The sequence below is a fragment of the Lithobates pipiens genome, unplaced genomic scaffold (assembly GCF_037356315.1).
Source record: "Lithobates pipiens isolate NorthernLeopardFrog02 unplaced genomic scaffold, aLitPip1_a1.2 Scaffold_3, whole genome shotgun sequence".
NCBI classification, from domain to species: domain Eukaryota; kingdom Metazoa; phylum Chordata; class Amphibia; order Anura; family Ranidae; genus Lithobates; species Lithobates pipiens.
Window position 1 is genome coordinate 19,954,160 of NW_027507790.1, and position 23,418 is coordinate 19,977,577.

At 37.8% G+C, this 23,418-nt stretch overlaps 1 protein-coding gene across 2 annotated transcripts in view; it reads left to right on the top strand.

The window, feature by feature from the left end:
- Nucleotides 1-15,894, top strand: part of GRK3 (G protein-coupled receptor kinase 3) — a 415,982-nt gene extending 400,088 nt beyond the window's left edge. For both annotated transcript variants that reach the window (XM_077461358.1, XM_077461359.1), the window contains exons 17-21: nt 475-570; nt 4,395-4,557; nt 5,557-5,693; nt 9,295-9,408; nt 10,808-15,894. In XM_077461358.1, coding sequence (XP_077317484.1) covers nt 475-570; nt 4,395-4,557; nt 5,557-5,693; nt 9,295-9,408; nt 10,808-10,969 — 672 coding nt within the window. In that variant the 3' untranslated portion in view covers nt 10,970-15,894. The remainder of the gene's footprint in view (nt 1-474; nt 571-4,394; nt 4,558-5,556; nt 5,694-9,294; nt 9,409-10,807) is intronic.
- The last annotated feature ends 7,524 nt before the right edge of the window (nt 15,895-23,418 follow it).

Sequence of the window (23,418 nt, forward strand, 5' to 3'; positions counted from 1 at the left end):
GGATTTAACTGGAAAATATGTAACTCCTGGATGAAAATGAATAAGTATTTCCTCTGACTCAAAACAAGCCTGTTTTTGTCGGATGTAAGGCACTGTCTTCCTTGCTCTCCTTGCTGCTGGTGCTCTGCTTTTCTACTCTTTGGGTTGGGGCCAGGACCTTACCATCCCCAAGTACAATGCAGGACTATTGGTTAAGCATTGTATGTGAGGATGGAGCTTCTTAGAGAAGAGGCTTTGGGGGGAATGATCGCACAGAATGAAAGAAGGAAGCTGGAGAGAGGAATAAGGTAAGTATTACAGCTTATTGCTGTACCCTTAGGCTTACCAAGTTTTAACTTTTGCAGTGCGGGTGAGCTCCACTGCTAGGGTTTTCTTTTGTTTTCTGGTGTCTGGAATTGAGCTTTATGCATACTTGAAAGGTATGAGAGTATAAGGGATTGATCATTGAACAATAAATTGTGTTTTTTATTTCAGTATCCTCCACCGCTGATTCCTCCTCGAGGAGAGGTGAATGCAGCTGATGCATTTGACATTGGCTCCTTTGATGAAGAGGACACAAAAGGCATTAAGGTATGTTATATCCTAGGTGATCTACAATGAACAGCAAGTTTAAGGCTGCTGCATTCACACTACTACGTGTGGTGGCTGCTTTTGTTTTCTTTGTTAGGCTTTCTATTAATCTGGTGAATCAGCCAGTAAGTCTGTTGTGTTTCAACACAACAGACAACAACAACTGTTGTGTTTCAACAACTCCTCTCCTGCAAATTAATCAGTTTCAAGTGTTGAGACAAACCATTTACCGCTGATGGGGTGCTTACAATGATCAGCTTTAATCACCTCTCATTTATTCATGTAAAACCTTTATCCCAAAAGATAAAAAAAAAAACTATTGTTTTAACTGCATGTGCAACTGCAGTATGAGCTGGAGTTTGGCTTCAGTTTGTTAGTGTATCTAAATTTACTAGACATCTAACGCTACCCTCCCCCGGACTTAAAATACTGTTGTCCAAAGGTGCCTCTGTGCTCCTTCATTCAGATTGGGGGGACTCTAATACAGGAGGTGTGTTAATGGCCAGATCTCAAAGTGCAAACAGAGGTAGAAAAAAAACTAAAAAAAAAAACCTAATGCAGCCACCACATTTAAGGATTGGTAAGTTGCACTATATAACATTTTTAGTTTTTGGGTTTAATATTTTCATTTTGAATGACACCCCAACCCACAGATACTGGGGTGCATTGACAGCACATTTAAAATGAACCCAGTGCATAAAATAGCATGATAACACGGCACAATATTGTAAATAAGCCCTAAAGGAAAACCCCTGCCCACTCTCTGCCCCATCAGTTTATACTTACCTTTCCTTCACTCCCTCTCTGCTCTGTTCATCCCTAGGGGAGAAAGGAGATGCAGTTGTGCTCATACGTTTACATACCCTGGCAGAATTTATGATTTCTTGGCCATTTTTCTGAGAATATGAATGATAACACAAAATCTTTTCTTTCATTCATGGTTAGTGTTTGGCTGAAGCCATTATCAATCATGTTTACTCTTTTTAAACCATACTCACAACAGTAACTACCCAAATTACCCTGATCAAATTACCCTGATCAAAAGTTTACATACCCCAGTTCTTAATACCGTATTGAAGTCTTTTGTGGTATTTGTGGATGAGGCTCTTTATCTTCTCAGATGGTAATGCTGCCCATTGCTCTTGGTAAAAAGCCTCCAGTTCCCATAAATTCTTGGGCTGTCTTGCATGAACTGCATGTTTTGAGATCTCCCCAGAGTGGCTCATTGATGTTGAGGTCAGGAGACTGAGATGGCCACTCGAGAACCTATACTTTATTCTGCTATAACCAATGACAGGTCAACTTGGTCTTGTGTTTTGAATCATTGTCATGTTGGAATGTCCAAGTACGCCCCATGTGTAGCTTAATGGCTGATGAATGCAAATGTTCCTCCAGTACGACATTCATCTTGCCATCAATTTTGACCAAAGTTCCTGTGCCTTTGTAGCTCACACATACCCAAAACACCAGTGATCCACCTCTGTGTTTTACAGTAGGAATTGTGTACCTTTCATCATAGGCCTCGTTGACTCCTCTCTAAATGAAGCATTTATGATTTTGACCAAAAAGCTAAATTTTGGTCTCATCACTCCAGGTGACTGTGCTAGAAGGTTTGAGGCTTGTCTCTGCTGTTTGGCATTATGTAAGTGGGATACTTTGTGGCGTTTTGGATAGTAATGGCTTTCTTCTGGCAACTCGACCATGCAGCCCATCTTTCTTCAAGTGCCTCCTTATTGTGCATCTTGAAACGGCCACACATGCTTTCTTTGGATGCATGCTTCGGCCGTAGGGTTTTGCAGACAGCCATCTGAGGTTGTGATTCCTCTGATGGGGAGTTCTTTTGGTGGTGGGTGGAGTTTTTTTTCTCTGTGTTCCCACCCCTCGTTTTGACACTGCTTGGGGACGTCCCTAAGGTCAAGATTAAAGTGCTGTGTCCATCAATGAACGAAAGAGAAAATAGGATTTTTGTACTCACCGTAAAATCCTTTTCTCTGATGTTCATTGACGGACACAGCACCCACCCCTCCTATTTATGTTTGTACTGCTTTTTGACACAGTGATCACATGGTACAGACGGGGCCAATCACAGCACATTTGTACCATGTGATTAGCTATGACCAATCGCAGCTAATCACAACAATAGACAGTGTCTCCACATAGTCATTCACAACAATAGACAGTGTCTCCACATTGTCATTCAGTAACTGCTTATAGCAGTAAAATTCACTGCTATAAGCAAACATAGTATGTAAAAAAAAAAAAAATCCTGATCAACTTCCCAGAGTGGTACGGTGTTACTATGGTAACACTTATTGCTCATATGTTAAGATAAAATAAATAAAAGAAAAAAGAAAAGAAAAACATATTTTAAAAAGTAGAAAAATAAATTATTATTATATTTTTTTTTTTTACATACTGTCACCAGTCAGTTTCCCTGGTTTTTCTTCATATTCCCAAAAAAGTGACAAATTACAACTTTAAAAAATGTGCCATGACACTTACTAATTACCTTACTTTCCAAAAAGGGGTCACTTGGGGGTATTTGTGCATTTTAGTGCCTCAAGAAATTAGGCCATCAGGACTGATCAATTTTAATATATACCATAGTTTGTGGACTCTATAATTCTTCTACAGACAAAATATTATACACTGATTTGCGTTATTTTAACCAAAGAAATGTAGCAGAATACAATTTGGCCTAAATTTATGAAGAAAGATTATTTATTTGCAAAATTTTATAACAGAAGCGAAGTAAGGCATGTTTGTTTGTTTTTTTTGTTTTTTTAAAGTGGCCTTTTTTCATTTATTTAGCAAAAAAATAAGCCCAGTGGTGATTAAATACCACCAAAAGAAAGCTGTATTTGTATGAAAAAAATTATAACAATTTCATATAGGTAGAGTGTTGCATGGCCGTGTAATTGCTATTCAAAGTGCAACAGTGCTGAAACCTGAAAATTGGCCTGGGCAAGGAGATAAAAATGCCCGATATTGAAGTGGTTAAACTAAAACATAGATGAGGGATGAAAGATAAAGAAGATGTATACTCAGTGAGTGACTAAATCAACTGCTGAAAGTGCTTAAAATTTTGAGGATTTAATATCCCTTTAACAAAAAAGATCATAGCAAGGGTATACAGCAATGTTGTATTCAGAGTTATTAAATTATTTTTACATAAACTCATTTGATTTAAAACCTCTACATAGATCTTTAAATAAAATATGTAAATAAGTTAAATATGTCAACCCTAAATTTTATATTCCTGATATATGCCTGCTGTACCATTTACTTGTATGAGAAAGTATACAGTTCTCTTTGTTTGGTTCATTTGTGTGAAATCCCTGTTGATCCTGCCAGCCCCTCTGATTTCCTATTAAAATCTGACCACACAAGGCAGGAGAGAACGACATGGTCAGTTCGCTGTGCTGAGAACTTAGCTTGCTCTCCTCCAATGATCAAACTTGTCATGACACATTACCCCTCCTGCACAACCTTTCAGTGGGGAGACCAGTGTTCTGCTGCTTCTCCTCCCCCAGCTCTCTAAGATCCTTAAGCATCTGAGAACAGAGGTTATGTGAACACTTATAGGTAAAGATATTTATAATGTTTTTTTCGATGCATGCACAAAAGTTTTCCCTTTCATTTTTGTTTTCAACTAAATGGGTTGTTTTACAAGGTAAAGGATTTAGTGCTTTTCATTAAATCTTTTCCATAAGCAATAAGAAATAGTATTATTGGACAATGCCCCATCTGTGTTTATACAGATAGCTGTACTGTTACATTTATCCCTGCTTACCCTCTGTGTAACACTTGACATTTTTTGTTAGTTGCTTGATAGCGATCAGGAGCTGTACAAGAACTTCCCTTTGGTTATATCTGAGCGCTGGCAACAAGAAGTAGCAGAAACGGTTTATGAAGCTGTCAACGCAGATACTGATAAGATCGAAGCCCGAAAAAGAGCCAAAAACAAGCAGCTGGGACATGAAGAAGGTAAAAATTGTTCAGTGTACAAAAATGTAGTCTACAAATGTGAAATAATACATGTAGGATTGTTATTAGTATTGTTGTTAGTTTTGTGCTTTCACCATTAATGTCCTTGATAGTTTGCAGTATTACTTTCACAGCAAAGGTTACTTTTCACACCTAATTTACCATTCCTGCATGACACTGTGCACATCCACTGAAATGATATACACAACTGATAAAAAAAAAATTAAATCTGTTTGGGCAAATGTAACCTAAATGTTCCCTGTCTTTTAAATAATTGCCCATTGTTATACAGTAATTGTAATTTTAACACACTATCTGTTTAAAGCCGAGGTCCGCCCACCGCTGCAAAAATTAAAAGCCAGCAGCTACACATACTGCAGCTTCTGGCTTTTAATAATAGGACACTTACATGTCCTGGAGTCCAGCGATGTCGGCACTGCAGCTGATGTTTCCAGTAGCTGTCGGGTACATGCTGCTGCCATTGCAGGTGAGGGAACCCGGCAGCGTAGCCTTACAGCTTCACACCGGGAACCCTACAGTGCATGCGCGAGGCTCCGCTCCTCTCTCCTACTGGCCCAGCGGCCGGGGGCAGGAGGAGGGAGCTGAGCAGTGACGAGGTGGGCCGCAACCCGGACTCCCGGAAGTGGGAACAGGATACCTGTCAAAGAAAGTTGCCAAATGTGGCACTGGAGGAGGGGAGGAGACAAATCATCGGAAGTTCAATTTTTGGGTGGAACTCAGCTTTAAAATTGTGTAGCTTTTATGTGGTTTCCATTTAAATGATTTAAACAGTTTTTTTTCCTATAGCAGGAGCTTTATCCAATCCATATACTCTTTGCCTTCTGTTTTTTATATCTATATATCTGTTTATATGGATGTCTAAGTACAGAAGATTAAATAATAGTGACAGACAGTAGAAATCCATTTTGCCATAATATATGATTTGTACTGTAACATGTTTACTTCAGTAATTCTGACAGTCATTCTCACAATGCACAGATTATGCACTAGGAAAGGACTGCATCATGCACGGATATATGCTGAAGTTGGGGAACCCATTCCTGACCCAATGGCAGCGAAGATACTTTTACCTCTTTCCCAACAGACTTGAATGGAGAGGAGAAGGAGAATCTCGGGTGAGGCAACTTGAAATAAAAATGAGTTTGTTAGCTTTGTGATTAGTTTTATTGTGCCCAGAAATACTATTCTAGACAAGATGGTCTGAAGGTTTAGACATTAGGTGGACAAATTTGCATTGGGTATTCAGAATCAATATATCAGTTTACAGATGCTTACTGTTCATGCTTCAACATTGACTTGAGTATGTGGACAAATGATTAAAGATCTAGATCTATTTTTTGAATAGAGTCAGTTTCAGAGATCTATAAGCATTTTTGTAGTGCCAGAGAAAAAGTGTTAGAAAACCTAGAAGCAGGTGGATACCTTTGTTGTAGATTACAGCACTTACACAACAGGCAGATATTTTATTACTTTAGATGAAGTAGGTAGGATTATTATAAAGCCTAACTACAGCCTTGCTAATACTTGAAATCGTTCATTAGAGCCAATATATATATACATATATATAAATATATATATATATATATATATATATATATATATATATGAGCTTTTAACCACTTCCTGCCCATAGGCAGCAACCAAAGAAGACTGGGGACAGCAGTATGGCTGTCCCCCCCTCTGCCTCAACTCACAGCACCTTACATCTGCCTGTCACTCAGCCATGGACAGCGAGGCCGTACTTTATTCGGGCGCTCGGGCTGCTCTGTCTGTCTGTGGCTAAGTGACAAACCCAGCTGAGAGATCGATCCCTGCTCTTGTGGGTGTCTGGCAGCCCGCAGCCAAATGCAGAAGACGCTCGCTGGAGACTTGGGATGTCTGAGAACACAGCACTGTACACTGTATGTAGCTGGTACTACATACAGTTTATAGCGTATTTACAGCAGACGCATGTATTAGCAAAGGGAATAGTTGTTACCCAAGCGCACCGTGGTGCAGCGTACATACAAGTTTGTTGATGATGTTGTTTCTCATTTAGGAACCCTGGCGTATTTATAAAAAAAAACATCACTTGGTAAGGTGGTAACAATCCGCATTCCTCTAGATATTGTTATAGTTTAGCTGTGACCTGGTTCCAGAAATCCCTTTTCACATTAGAATCCCTAATGTAGCTTGAAGTCTAATGCTTATCTGAAATGGTCCTGCTGCTTATCACAACTCTCCATGGTAATGATTTAGGGCTTTTAGCATGAATTGGTAAATTAAATAATCATCAAAATTAATAGCTTTTTAGAAATGCATAATTACTTCCCAGAAAACACTTTTAGAAAATAAGTTTATTGATAAAATAATGCAAAGAGCAGTGATGTCAAAAGTACAGTCACCATTGGTAACCAGCCAATCCCCTGAAATCTGATGATTTAACCAGTTTAGCTCTCACACCTCTAAACCCCCATGGACCAAAGCAATCTTTACATTTTTGCTATTGGCCTATTTATTTGCCAAAAATGTCATTACTAAAAGCGGAGCTCCAGCCAAAAGGGGAAGCTCCACGGCCACATTTGGTACCTTTCGAGGGGGAGAGGGGAACGGATATCCACTCCCGCTTCAGAGTAAGTTCGTTTCAATTGTTATGCAGCGATCTACGACATTTCCGGACCCTTCTTCTTCCCCACGCTGCCTTCTGGGAGACACACAGGTTCCAGAAGACAGCGGGACCATTCAGAAAGTGCACTGTGACTTGCGCATGGGCAGTTGAAAACAAGCTGTGAAGCTCTGAAAGGCTTCACTTACTGTTTCCCTTAGTGAAGATGCCAGCGCCTTCACCCAAAGCAGATGCACGGGATTGGCTTGGGATGCCTACATCGCGGGATGCCTGGACAGGTGTGTGTCCTTATATTAAAAGTCAGCAGCTATAGTATTTGTAGCTGCTGATTTTTTACTTTTTCTTTTTTTGTACAGGCCAGAACTCCTATTTAGGATAACAATAAGATAATGTAAACCAAATTTTTTTTTCTTTGTGATCTTGTCTTGCAAATATATATACATTTTATTGCAATCCACAGACAAGACATAATGGCCTAAAAAAATATATATATATTCTATAAGGCTACTTTCACACTGGGGCTTTGCGGGCCCTGTCAGTAAAGCGGCGCAATATTTAGCGGCGCTTTACCGCTATTTTAGCACCGCTTTGTGGCTTCTAGCGGAGCAGTTGTAACTCCAACTAGCGGCCCGAAAAAGGGTTAAAACCGCCTGCAAAGCAACGCTGCCCCATTGTTTTCTATGAGAAGGGGCGCTTTAGGAGCTGTAAATACACCACTCCTACAGCACTCCAAAGATGCGGCTTGCAAGACTTTTTTGACCATCCTCCAAGTGAGAGACAGCAGCTGCTGTTTCAGGGCACTTTGCAGGTGCTATTTTTATTGCTGTAGCACCTGCAAGGCGCCCCAGTGTGAAAGGGGCCTAAGGCAGGGTTTACATATATGCAGGGCCATTCTGTGGTTTCCAATCAGCGATTCAGGTGCGAATTTGACACTTAAATCACACCTGAACCAGACTGAAAAACACACAGGACCCCTTTTTTTACCTCACCGCAGCCGGCCCGCATATATGTGAACCAACTCCATTGAAAACAAGTCTGGTTCACATTATGCAAATTTGATGCAGTTCAAAATGCATATGTGTGACCTGAGCCTAACTTGTCCTGTTTAAACTGACACTAAAATTATGTTTTTTTTGTATGGCGTAAAACATTTTAAAATAAAGCCTTTTTTTCAACTTTTCATTGTTTTATTTTTTGTCACAATTAAAAAAAAAATGATTTAACATAAAAAAATAAATTACAAATGGTTACAAAGATAGACATTAAAAAAATGGCAATAAAATATTAATGGGGATACGATGTAGTAATTATGACTGGTTAGTGTATACTAAAAGCTATTGAGGTGTTTAATTAAAAACAAAAACCTTTTTTTTTGCTTTTTGGTCAGTTTGCTTTAACTGACACCATATGCTCTCATTCCATTTGACCTGCAGATGAATAAAACAGTAGCTAGAAAAGTAACAATGTTACTAGGTATCTCTATCCAATTTCTGAACAGTGTCCACTTTCTGGACAGCAGGAACTATTGCAGCTGCTCTCTTCATGTAGCACCTTCCAGCTGTCTTTTTAACAACTGGGAATTTCTAGCAAGTGTGAAGGGGGGCCCTAAAGTGAGACAAAAGGACAAAGGTGTACTACACGCACCATGTGGTATGTGTAGCACACCCATTGTTCACAGCTGGTTAAAGATTCATTTTGATGGATTGAATTAGGTAATTGCATAGCAAATTGCATAATTGTTCTCCAGCAGTAGCATTAGAAATATTTGAGCGTATTAGGATAGTCTGTCTTGCCATACTAGCTTGTGGTGTTTAGTTTTAATTTTCCAAAGAGGTGTAATTTTGAATTATATTGCTTTTATGTATAGTGTTTATTTATATATATATATATATATATATATATATATATATATATATATATATATATATATATATATATGTGTGTGTGTATATGTATATATATATATATATATATATATATATATATATATATATATATATATATATGTATATATATATATATATATATATAGCAGTGTTGTCTAATAAGGGTTTTGAAGTGTTGGATCTAATTCCCAAATATCTGTCTTATTTTTTTCTCCTATCATGCAGCAAAATCTATTGACAATGGAACAGATAGTTTCTGTGGAAGATACTCAGATCAAGGACAAGAAATGTATCCTGTTAAGGATCAAAGGAGCAAAACAGTTTGTTCTGCAGTGTGAGGTAAATCACTGTTATCTGGGAATCCGAAATGAGTTCATGTTACCCTTTCTTAATATTTTTAATCTTTGTTATATTGTGTTCACAATTCATCAAATCAAGCCATCTAAAGTTAGGTTTTTGTTTTTGCTTTTTTCATTTGTATAGCACTCGCAATTTTCTGCAGCTCTTTACAAAGAGGAGCGAGCTGTTCACATCAACCCCTGAACAGTTACATTTGAAAAGACTGTGGAAAATGTGTGTTTGCTGGAAAAAGAATTGTATAATATTTAAAAAATTTAATAAAAGCAGTATTAAACCCAAAAACAAAAGTGAAATATATTGCAACTTCCCAATCTTTAAAGTGGTTGTAATCCCTTACAGACCACTTTTTGCTAGATAAGGCTTACCTGTAGCTACCCAGGATATCTCCTAAACCTGCACGGTTTAGGAGATATCCCTTTATTTGCATGTGCCCACATCATCGGCACAAGCACACTGAAGCAAACTGAGGTAAGGGGCAAACTGATGCACCTCCAACGTGATCGAGCTTGTCACTAAGCCTCACTGATACACATTCTTATTGGCCCAATGCTATCAGTGTGATTGGCCCATGGAAATTTGCAGCAGGTTCCAAAAGTGGCAAAACTCTCAATACAACCTGGGATTTGGCTGTGATAGGAAGGTTTGGAGGGATGCAGCAGGTATTTACAGGCATCTCTAAATTATACCAGCAGTAGACCAGACCTCCTTCTGCCAAGTGACAGAGATTTTTTAAAGTGTATGGTATATGTTGTAGTAATATGCACTTAGTTGTAAACGTCAAGCCATCCAATTCATGATTCCTAGCTTCCTTTAGTTTGGGTTCACACCATCGCCGCATGCGGCTCATAGCAAGGGTCCGTGCGTCCCCGTTCACCGCTTCAGGTCAGATTTCAGCCCGAATTTTTAGCTGAATTCAGACCTGAAAGGGACCAAAAGACCACACAGGCTCCTGTTCAAATTGGCACTGGAGCCGTGGCAGAGATATGTGAACTGGCTCCATAGAGAGCCAGTCAAAATCTCCTGCTATTGCGAATTGGATGTGGGTTCCCCTCCCCGCATCCAATTCGCATAGGTGTGAACCCAGACTTAGATTCCATAGTTATTCCTTCCATATTTGTAATTCAGTCTTTGAGATTAAGTCCTAATTAAAGGGATGCTCCATTTTTAGAAGGCCATTGATACTATGGCTGCAATAAGCAGTTTTTAAAGTTTTTTTTATTCTCAAATATATTCTAAATGCAAAACAAGAGGCTAAATGGCTAAAAGGAAAATAGGTTTTCCCTGTGGTAGTTTTGTTTTAAATACGCATCTGCTTGCTCTTTAAATGTTTTTACAGGTTGTGTATTAGTATTAATTTCTTTTTACTATGCTTTTGTAGAGTGATCCAGAGTTTGTACAGTGGAAGAAAGAACTGACTGAAGCATTTACTGAGGCACAGAGGCTTTTACGTCGGGCTCCAAAGTTTCTGAACAAGTCCCGATCTGCAGTTGTAGAGATCTCTAAACCACCGCTCAGTCACAGAAATAGCAATGGCCTTTAAGTGGCAGGACTGGACCAAGAATTCTTAGGCATAACTACTTAAACCACCTTGCCCAAGGTCTACAGCATTGATGTTAGTTACTTGTATGGCCCTCAAAAGCAAGGTGTACATAGGAGAAAGTTTGGGAGCCTGCATCACACATTGTCTAGTCTACTGAAGACTGGTCTTGCCGCCTGAAGTCTAGAAGAGGTCACACAGCTCGAGGCAGAGAAAAGATGAATTTTCACTAACAGAAGAGTTGTGAAAGTTGCCAAATTTAGTGATAGCTCATCATTCTATTGCATCGGCTTACCCTGAATGACCTATCTCTTAATGCTGAAGAAGCAAGGCATCAGACCTTCTTTTTTTTTTTTTTTTTTTTTTTTTTTTAAATCATGGCATATGCATGCTTTGGTGTATGCCAGACAAGAATATGAATTTTTTTTTTTTTTTGCAGTAGTTGCTTTTACGTTGATTTTTATGTCTAAATTTCAACATATCCCTGGATGTTTTCTGAAGGCATTGCCAAGTTTTAAGAATGTTCGCAAGATGATAGCTTTCCTGAGTGTTGCCATAATTGCCCCTTTTCCTTTTGTCCTCCCAACTTGCACTGTTGACTTTGAACTAGCAGTGTGATGATACTGTTATGCACTTCAATGACTTTTACCTGTCCTGTGGTTACAAGATGTACATACTAAGAATATTCACCCATTTCTATGTGTTCACCAAAATAGTGGCTGCCACTGTCTTGCTGTGTATGAGGGTAGAAATATCATAGTAGAGTAATTATTGGTAAACTGGAGTGCATGGCAGCTTTGTTCAGTGGTCTTTTAGCCAGTTTAGCACAGTTTTAATCAAGTTCATTCTTCAGATACGTTTACAGCTATTATAAATACAGGATTTTTCCTTTTCAGGTCAAATGCACTTATTTTTATTTTGTTTATAAAATCAGATTATTGTTGAAGTTAAAAGCAGGTGAGAACATTGGATAATCTTGGTACGCGTCATGCTGTAGTCCTAAATCAGTCTTTACTATCTGAAGTTGATGTCCTTGTTTTCCATATGTCTAATGTTGGGACCTCTAATGCTGTTATTCTATTAGGTGTCAAAAAGGATGCAGAGCTATGACCATTGTCACTTCGAGTTAATATTCTGAATTAGGCAGGAAAAAACAACTGGACAGCTCTGTTGTTACTTCCTGTTATATACAGTGTTGCTACAATGACACCTTGCTCGAATAGTGACTCGGCATCGCAACTGCATGGCAGCCCCTAGCGTTTAGCCTTTTTATTTTGTCAGTAAAGTGCAAAGTGCCAATGGACTTGAATACTTCCTAGAAACAGATTCACTATATATAACATAGATGTCTAAGTGTATCTGTAAATAATTAATTTAAAACATTTGTTACAATAGTGTGAGAGAAAACACTGCTGTCATTTTCATCCTCATCTTACATTTTATATTTACATTCATAGTAAGGAGTTCCTTGGGAGACCTGTGACTCAGCATTACTTTCTCTTCGAGATTTAATTACTTGCAGTGGTACCCGCCCTTGTGTAAGCAATTTAATGAACCACTGGGGAAGGGAGTCTAATGAATGTGATGTTATAGCAGAAGTCAAATGGTTATTGGTTGGATAAAATTAAAACTACTGTGAAGTATGAATCTCTCAATATTTGTATTAAAATCACATGCAGTGTTTGGTATGAACATGCGAGTAATTGTTAGCTGCACTTTTAAAAGGAACAATGAGATTCATTGTGTGTAAATTTTACTTTAGCGTGCATTCCTTGATGTTGTCAACAGTGGTTAGATTCTGAAAAAAAGCAGCAAATGGTAACAAGATAATTTTTTTTTTTTTTTTGCCTTAGAAACTCTAAAGAGACCCATTCAAATGTCAGAACAAGATATGTTTTAAAATCCAGATAAACTGTTTTAAAAATTGAAACTATTTTAAAACTAATAAGGAGGGGAGATATGTTATAGCATAATACAGTTAGTACGTTTATGGACACAATTTTCTGTTATTAGCTCCACAACCTAGGTTAGTTTGTCCTAGGTCAATTTGTCACAACCTAGGTTACTCATCATTGTAGAACTATTTTCTTATTGTGCTTTAAGTGTTAGTAGAAGCCATAGTTATGGCGGAGGGAGGTGCAATGACTGTTAATGACTGGGCACTGATGTGTAGGACCAGTACTGCATAGAAATAAAATAATATTATTCATAAAATGTATCACTTCACATAGCACCTTATTGTGAAAGGTTTATATTAATAAATAGTGTGGGTACAATTCCATAGTGCTGTGCTCAGTATGGCTCCATCATATGCAAGTAATAAGTCTGACCACCTAAACAAAACACCATATTGCTAAGAGAGAAATGGATAAAAAGCATCGTATTACTGTCATTATAGAACTTATCAAACATATCATATTATTTTTATGTGATTTATAGACCTTTGCACAGACTGTAAGATTATTAACATGCACACGTACAAATGATATTACTAGTCAACTAAGGAAACCTGGTTTTTCATTGCACTTTTATTTGTTATAGAAACAGCAAATTATTTTGTAACACGGTTATCATACTTCATAGCTTCTGATCCTACCAATACGTGTTAGAAAACCTGTTTACGAGTTAAAAGAATTGGTTTTGTGTGCACATTTTTTTTTCTCTGTTTTCAATGTATATTAGATTCACCCCTTGGCAAAACAAAGGGTTCATTTGACAAATATAATTGAACCCTACTTTAAATTTATTTTGTAACCATTTGCTTGTTTGTGATTTTGAGATCAATCTTTGGAAAAAGTTACTTGCTTTACAGCATTTAAGCTGTATCGCCACTGGTTTTTATGAGAGACAACATTCAAGTTAAGCTCAGCATGTCACTGAAAACTGCATGTACTCTTCTCGATTCATACAATGTCACTCATGTATACTGTGTTCTAGTGGTGTCTGACCTTGAAACACCTTGTGGTCCAGAGGAATATTATATTTCCCCCCTGCTAGCTCATCCTTATTCTCTCTAGATATGTACTCATGTATAAATTATTTAAGGATTACATTGACCGGATTTGTCAGGTTCCACACTTCTACGAATAAACTGTACTGCAGGAAGTACACAGAAGCTAAGTGAATAGAGAAAAGGTGCAACCACACAGGAGTTGAGGCACCTTTCTTTCACATTTTTTAGTATTTGCTACTGATAAAATATACTTATTTATTTGCTTGAGTTTGAGCAAGTGTTGCAGGTAAACGGTTGACTTATCAGTATAAATGTCCTTAGATGTCTCCAGAAATAAACATATGGGTTAGTCTAGTGGTCAGGTCTTTGGCAAAGCACAATATTGAAGGTTGTACAGTGAGGAAAAAAAGCACATTTCTGAAGAGGTAAACTATTTTTTGAAACCCTTGAAAGGAAAGTTTCACACAATATTGGATGGTAAGGTGTCCACTTTGCTGGTGTAGTACAGTCACCTCATACCCATGTGATGCTCATACTTCATATAATATTTGGTGATTTTCTTTTTTTTTTAAATCTAGATATCCTGTAGCTTACTGTAGATTTTATAGTCTCAAACTCCCCTAAGACACTTGCTGCAGCTATGTCAACATTAATTTAATATTTTATAATTGCATGTTAGCTAAAACTTACTCCACCACTGTTCTTTTAGAAAACTGTACATCTTATATATGCATATGCATATAATATAAGAAAGCTTTCCTTCAGCTCAAGCTATACTGCTAATCCAGGATTGCAGAATTTTTGAAAGCTTAGAAGAATATTTTACACAAAAAAAAAAAACAACTATAATCAGACCTCTTTAAACATGAAACTTCCTCCAGAATTGCCCAAATTATCAAAGAACCAGCATTTAAGAGCAATTGTCCTTATTGGCGTCATAAAATGTATATGAGCTATGAAGTGACTATCTTGACATCTATGTGTGGTTGTATTAAATGCTTCATGACGATGCCTGTGCAGGCAATGAATTAGGACATTGCTGTACACTGAACGCAGTACAGTACTTAGTAGATACAAATTTGAGTTCTGGTGTCCATGCATTTGGTGTGCTTATGTGCTTTTAAACGATCACCTTACATTTGTGTGTTATATAATAAGTCTGCTAGTAGCTTACTGTTTGTTATCTCACAGAAGTCAAGAACATTAGCACATGGCCCTGTAGGAACATGTCCAATCTGATTGATCAGATCTTCTAGATCAATGTAAATGACCTACAGCAAAAATAATCAAGAATGTTAGATGCAGGACCATTACGCTTGGCCTTTATCGAGCCGCACATGTATGAATGCCCCTGTGTATTGGTGCAGGGCTCTCCAGGAAGGTAGATTGCAATGCAGGGAGACCAGGGATGTGGTCTTGATCACTTGTATTAACCATATTATACTGGAAAAATGTAGCTGTTCCATTCTTTCCTTTATCATTAAGAGAACAGAGAATATTGTTGTAATTTATGCTAATGGAAGGAGCAGTCATGCATTGTATTATTGCTTCCTCAATCTGAATTAGCCAATGCTTCTGTGTCTTGACACTTGTACCCATGCAAGTCATCTTTCGTTTGTGGCATCTGTGTTGCATATTGATGTACATATTTCAGCCATGGCAAGATAAATATTACTTTCTCTTCAGCAAAACTGTGCACATGTTCATTCATCCTGTTTGAACTCAATTGTTATGGACTCGGCTGTACTTTGGTAAATGAAGGTAGTTATGTAGGAATAGACCAAGAGTTATATTTTAACAAGAGTTCATTTTATATTATTTATTAAATCCATGCATTTCTTTGATGTTGCTGACATTCCACAGAATTGTTTCTTATCTGTATAGTTGGTTATTTAAGGTGTGCTGGCAATTTCATTTTAAGTAGAACTATCCGCTTTATTCTGTTTTTCATAAATAAACGCCATTGAACACAGAACACCATGTTCAGTTTACCGTTTTGTTTTTTGGTTATTTCCATCTTAATTCCTATAGTTGGACAGAATCATCTTGTTGTAGATGAACTGTGCAGTCAGCTGCTCTATACAAATTGCTCTGCTTCTACTAAGCAGCTTCACATCAACCTGAATGGTCCATTGTAAATAAGTTCATTCTATGTAGTATGACAGGTGTAAAAGCATTTTGTAAAAAAGAGGTATAGTACAGCAAATATTACTGTGAAGATTCATACGTCTGCAACATTAAACATATTGCATTACATAAATTGTGCAAACATACCTATGTGGCTATTGTGTTTTATTAACATATGTCTGTGTGTATTTATATATATATATATATATAGATACACACACAAAGGTATAAATGGATTATACATTTACATTCTAAAGGACTTCACCATTAGGACCACAAACCTTGCCCTTCTTAACAATGCAAGCAAAGCACACTAAACAGGTGCAATAAGAGTGTCCTCTATTGAAAATGGACATTAAGGGATTGATTTACCAAAGGCAAATATGCTGTTTATTTTGCAAGGGAATTTTCCCTTAGCTTTGTGAATGTGGTGAAAATTCAGTTTGCAAAGAGTACCCTATTTACATGCAATGTAAATTAAAAACAGTATTTTTGCTTGCACATGATTGGCTGATGGAAGTCTGCAGAGCTTCACTTAATTTTCTAAGCCAAGGGAAAATTTCCTTGCAAAGTGAATAGCCTATTTGCCTTTTGTAAATCACCTCTAAAAAACTAACAACCATTCTTAAAAGTAAGAAAATATATGGGTCCATGCTACCTAATCCAGTGTATGATTATAAGCCTCTATGGTTCTTAGCTTGCCCCAATGGACAGATGATTGTGATGTGCTTGGTTGCTATGTGCAATACCCACTTTATTATGAAAACCATTCCAGTATACAAATTATGTGGATCAGTTCCTATTTGTATTTTCAGGAGTTTCATTCAAACATACATCCAAAGTAATTGAAGCAATTATTTTGCTATTTTTCTGTAGCACTTTGTGTATTAGATTAAATAGGACAATATAAGACAGTGGGATTGATTTACTAAAGGTAAGTAGGTTTTTTACTTTGCAATGGAGCTCTCCCTTAGCTTAGTGAATGAAGCAAACCTGACTTCCATTGTTCAATCGTGTGCTAGCACAAATGCATTTTTTTTATTATTTTCTTTGCATTTCATTGTGTATTCTTTGCAAAGTGAATTTTGACACCATTCACTAAGCTACGGGGAAATTCCTTGCAAGGGGAAGCTTATTTGCCTTTAGTCAATCACCTAGTTTGTCTAATAGAAGAGCATTGTCTAACAACTCTTTATAGTATAGAAAAGCAAGCCATGGATTATGCAATTTTCTTTCCTTCAACCATGGGTTGTAGGGAAGAAAATTCTCAATTCTCCCATTAACATAGTATTGTCCCACAATCGGTCCCTCCCACTAAGCTATCGTATTCTACCAGCAGGAGGTTTACCCAACATCAGATTACAATGGTCATTTTTGGCGGCTATAGCCTCCGGCAGTGATCACGAGAAAAACCCAACAGACTGGTTGTACTGTTGGAGCGACTTCATAACAATGAGTCTGCCCATAGATGGATTGAAATTCATCTGGTTCCTGCTAAACCAACTGAATTTTGACAAGTCTATGGCGTTTAAAGAAAGAATTGCTATAGACAGTAGGTCTTGCCCAGAACAGCCAATCATATTCTTACTTTCATTCTTCTTGTGAAGTATTGAAAAGTAAAATGAAAAATATGGTTTCTATGATTAACATTTATTATGTGATAATCTTTTGCTTTGATAAAAACCCAATTTAGATTAAAGATCCAATCCATCCTAAATGTATATATTACTAATGGGAAGATCTCCCTTCCATAATACTCAACTCTGTGTTCATCTGACATATTTGGGCGTTTCCCCCCACCACTGTATTTTAGCACTTTTTATTGCATCATGTAGTTCCCCCCAATGCTCCCAAACAGTGGCCACAAGGTATTCAGATAAAGGAATTTCAAATGTAGACCTCACACCAGCAATGTTGAGAAGCTTGACAAAGTGTCAGGTTGTTTAACTTTCTAACATCTACAAAAAATGGAAATATCCTTTTTTGGATGGACATTAGATGGTCTTAAGCCCCATACACACTATTTGATTTTCTGCAGATTTTTGTCTTCAGATTTACCGAAACCATATAATATAAGGTCAAACCTTAAAGGCCTGTACACACTGTCAGAAAATCTGAAGATAAATTTAGTCCGATGAACAATCTGCTAATTTTCTGATAGTATGCTGCTTTTGAGTGCCGATTACGAATTTTCGGCAGACAAAAACTGGATGTGCAGGCTTGAAAATTTTTGTCTGATGTGACAACAACGTCCTGATTTTCTTTTCATTAGCCCAAAAAAATAAAAATCTGAAGAGAAAGACTAGGCATGCTCAGAAATGAAAGAACGCATACAAAACAATTCAACACATACGTCACTTCTGACGTTGAATTCTGTCACCAGAAAGGTTCCTGATGGTGAGTACCCTCTTCACTTTCGATTTGAGAACAAAAAACTGACAAATTCATCCAATAATATGACCGTGTGTACAAGGCTTTAGAGTTTCAATTTATATGCAATAAGGCAGGCCTTGAACTACATGGTTTTGGTAAATCTGAAGACAAAAATCTGCAGAAAATCTAATAGTGTGTATGGGGCCTTGGAGAGCTTTTCTCTAGACACTATTATAAGTGAGGTTGAATATTAAAAAGTGGAGGCAAGAAAATAAGTGATACCCATAGTGACATCTTAAGTTCCCAACTGTTATAATTTTCTAATTGTAACTAAGGAAACAAAATCCAACATCTAGATGCTATGGGAAACCCAATCACTTTCCTTCCTCCAGTTTTCTGTACCAAATATATCACTGAAACTCCTAGATATATCATGGAAACTCTTAGAAGCATTACACTTGGACTATTAGTAAATATATATATATGCTGAATAATCGGTATTTGTACAGATTCATTTATCTTTGAATAGATTTCAGTTAGTGCACAGTAGAAACAGACATTTTTAAGAAATTGACTGAGCAAATGATAGTTTTTTTATAGATATTTTATTTGGAATGTCATTTTTAGGTTATTGCCATTTTATTTATGGATAGCACATGTGTACTAGAGGATGCAAAAGATTACACATTAGATGTAACTGCTGTACAATTAATTGTTTCAACTATTGCCATCATTGGATATAAAATAGTTATTTGATAGAACGACTGAGAGACAGTTATCCATTCCACACTATATAAGAGATGTATATGTATGGTTACATTATATAAAGTGTAATAATTATTACAGGTTGACATTAGAAAGGTTCTATTGCATATACAGATTATTGTACAGAGTGTACATTTATATGTGGCCTATGGCAAATATGAGTTTAATTATGTATATAAAATCTAATGCTGCTACAGTCACATACTGTACTTATGTTCCTTCGTCATGAATACTTGTGATTTTTAACATTGTTTGCAGTTTGTCCAGTAATTGATATTTCAAGGTTTACTATGAAAAGCATAGCTATATATCTATATAACGTACAAATGAGCTTAAAGAATATCTGTCCAAATGCAAAATACCTTTATAAGAAGGTGGCAGCTGCCTTTTTATTGATTGCCATGCTACACACTAGCCCCATTATATTCAGTTTTACTGTGTTTGGCACCAGTGGTCTGGAACAGTCGCTGACAATGTTAGCTTCGATCTGAAGCTTGTCACCTAGGTATTTTGTTTTGCAACAGATTTCCATGTGGTCCTCTTGGGGCCAGTCACCACTGTGACTCATGTTACTGTACCATTGACCTCAGAATATCTTTTTGTTTGGGTGGAGGGTAATGGGGGCTGTTTGAGTGTGCAGTTATAGCACTGGCCTTCACCTAAATAATCTCATTATTTTGAGTAAAGAAATTTAAATATATACCTGTTACACATTCTCTGCATTCAACATTCCATTAGCATAGTATGAAAGATTCTTAATAGAGAGGCTCTGTTAGGCATGGGTGGTATGCAGCAGAGTGGCATTACTGGTCTAAGTTTACTCTGGCTACATTCGGTGCATCCATAACACTTGGCTTTTAACTTAATTTGCTGCCTTTTGAAGGGTGTTGATCTGACTGCCTGTAGGTCTCCCAGAGCCCTATGTGAAATGATCTTGCTGTATTCTTTGACTTATGATTTCAAATGAACTACAATAGGACTGTTTCCAAAGCCAAACATCTGATGATTAGCCACCAATGTGTCCCAATGTAGCTCTTCACATAGAGATCAGCAATTCATTAGGCGGCCTTGGATCCACTCTCTTGTTTATGTAAAAGAAGAGCACGAAAAGCTGCCCTAGTGTAACTAGGCTTTAATATGGTAAAGTTAAAAACATTACAATGGTCAAACTCACATTGTGTGAAGATAGATACAGCATAAGGATTCCACTGTGGCCACACTCCTGAAACCACCTCAAGATCCGGAAAGGGGAAGGAGGAGCTGTGGACATTCAACCTAGCTATCCAGATCCTGGCAGCACATCCGAGGCTATCTACCACCATGCTCGACATTCAGATCCTAATGCGCATGTGCCCAGTCCAGCCGGCGCTGCTCTCCGAGGAAACGTGAACCTACACGAGCAGGATACGGGGAAAAGAGAGTAAGGACATCACACAGTTGCCATCACAATGCGTTTCGGAGGCATGGCCTCCTTCCTCGTGGCAACTATGTGATGTCCTCACTCTCTTCCCCCCTGTATCCTGCATGTGTGGGTTTGTGTGTCCTGGGAGAGACAGCGCCAGCTGGGCCGGGCGCATGTGCGTTAGGATCTGCACATCAAATGTGGTGGTGGATAGCCTCAGATGTGCTGCCAGGGAGTCGGGCAGCTAGGTTGAACGTCCACAACTCCCCCTTCCCTGACGGGATCTTGAGGTGGTTTCAGGAGTGCAGCCACTGTGGAAACCTTATGCTGTATCTATCTTCACACAATGTGAATTGTACCATTGTAGCGTTTTTAACTTTACCATATTAAAGCTAGACTAGGACAGCTTTGTGCTTTCTTTTGTGTTTGTCTAGATGTGTTCCTGCCACCCACAGGATCCGTAGAGAGCAGCAACACCCTTTGACTTGTCTAATTATCACCAATAACCAGCAGGAGGGCTATTTATTTATTTATAGATTATGCTGATGTTATAATACCTCCATAACCACCCTGACTTAAGTTAAGAGGCTAGATTCACACTTTTTTCTTTGCATTTGTACTTTTTTTTAATAGTACCTTTTAATACCTATTTAAAAAGCATTAAAGGTTACGTTTACTGAACATTCACTGGTATTTAAAACAGACCAGCAGGAAGATTTGTGCAGATTAATTGCTTTATAAATATGCCCCTAAGTTTTTTTTGTTTTAGGCTCGGTTCACACATTTGTGATGCAGGAACCACCACGATTCCAGTGCGGGTTCCCGCAACACATGTCACTCGGAGGCAGTTCACATTGCCCTGTGCAAACTGCTTTGGGTGACACTAGAAAGTTAATAAGACCCGTAGATCTGTTCACAGATTGCGGTGCAAACTGTCAAATGGTACAGGAATTGGATCGCATGGGTGTGAACATTCATGCGATCCGATTTCAGTGCGGACTGAAAAAAGGTTTCCTCACCATTTTGGTGCAAATGCAATGCAATTTCAGCCATGCAGTTTGTATGCCTGAATTTGCATTGCACAAACACTGCAATGCAGTGGGATTCACATGTGATGTCTGTGTTCGCACCAGTGTGAACCCAGCTTAAGTGTTTTTTCATTATGAAAAGAATAAGTGCAACTTTAAAAGGAAAAAACAGCAATGCCTCCCCTTGCCCCATTATTGTTATAAAACGACATCCGTAAGGTTGTGCTAAAACTCTCTTGGTGCTCAGTTTTCCAAACTGGTTACAGGCGGTAATGACCATCAATAAAGCTTCATGCCCTTACAAGTGAACCCACATGAGGTGTGCAAATTGAAATGAATGTAGATTTAGATATAGCATATTCCATCCATTAAAGTGCTTGAAAGTATATAAGTGTGAATTTAGCCCAAGATATTAAAAATCATCTGTTAAATCAAGAGATGGGAAATAGGTGCATGCAGATTAGCCTTAACTGGGATTATATGTCAGCATCTAGGAATAGCCATTTAGAATGAAGCTCTCCAACCATTAGATTTTTATACATTTTTTAATATCCTACTACCTGCTGAACTTAAGAGTATTTGCTCATCTCTACAGTACAATATAAATGCAAATACATTTTGATATGTAGTGGACAAATTAACTGTTTCTTTTTATAACAACCAGAGAAAGCATCCAGTGCTTATCTTTCCAGTGAAGCCCTGCTATCTGATCTGTTTCTGTAACAAAGCAAAAATATATAATACTTCTAAGTTAGCATATCCAGTGCAGGTAGCATTTGTGGCCTTTGGTTCAGGTAAGCACTCTTTACAGTAGAAAAAGGGGGGGGGGGGGGCTGACATTTTTTATGATAAAACAAGCTGAATAACAGAATTGCCATCAGTTATATACTTTAAAAAAGGGCATCTTTGTGTTTCTTCTGTATAACAGTAATATTGTATCCGTTCATTCAGATAAAGCATACTCAAACAGCAAATACAGAATTGTACTCAAATTTCGAGGTATGCAAAGTATGAGCTTTACACTGCAGCTATATAAATGGTACTTAAACATTACTGATCCTGATTAACTCACATGTATGCGGAAAATGGTGCCAACTTTCTTGGAGTTCACTATATTCTGAATAACAAATGATTATTCTTATGCCCCGTACATACGATCGGACTTTCCGACAAGAAAACCGTGGATTTTTGTTCGAAGGATGTTGGCTCCAACTTGTCTTGCATGCACACGGTCACACAAATGTTGGCCAACAATTACGTAGTGACGTACAAGACGTACGTATTGTCTCCATTACCAACGCTACTTATATCTCCGGCTCATACTTGATTCCGAGCATGCGTGGACTTTTGTCTGATGGACTTGTGTACACACGAGCGTAAAGTCCGACAACAAACATTTGTTGGCTGAAAATTTTAGAACCTTCTAGCCAACATTTCTTGGCGGAAAGTCCGACAACATATGTTCGATGGAGCATACACAGGGTCGGACTTTCCACCAACAAGCTCATTAGTTGGCGGAAAATCTGATTGTGTGTATGGGGCATTATAATAATGTGAACTCTGTTAGGATTTCTACTTAAAAAATCACTTCAACACAACCTAAAGAATGAGTACAGTTTTGTGTTTGAAGTGCATCTACTTGACATAACGGTATTTTATTACTCAAGCTTGTTATCAAATAGCTTTCTTGAATACACAATGTTTTGCAAGCCAAACTTTTCACCCTTCTCTGTAATTGGACCATCTTTTCATTCTGTGGCCACTATAGAAGACACACACACTGATAAAGGGTTGTAAATGGTGC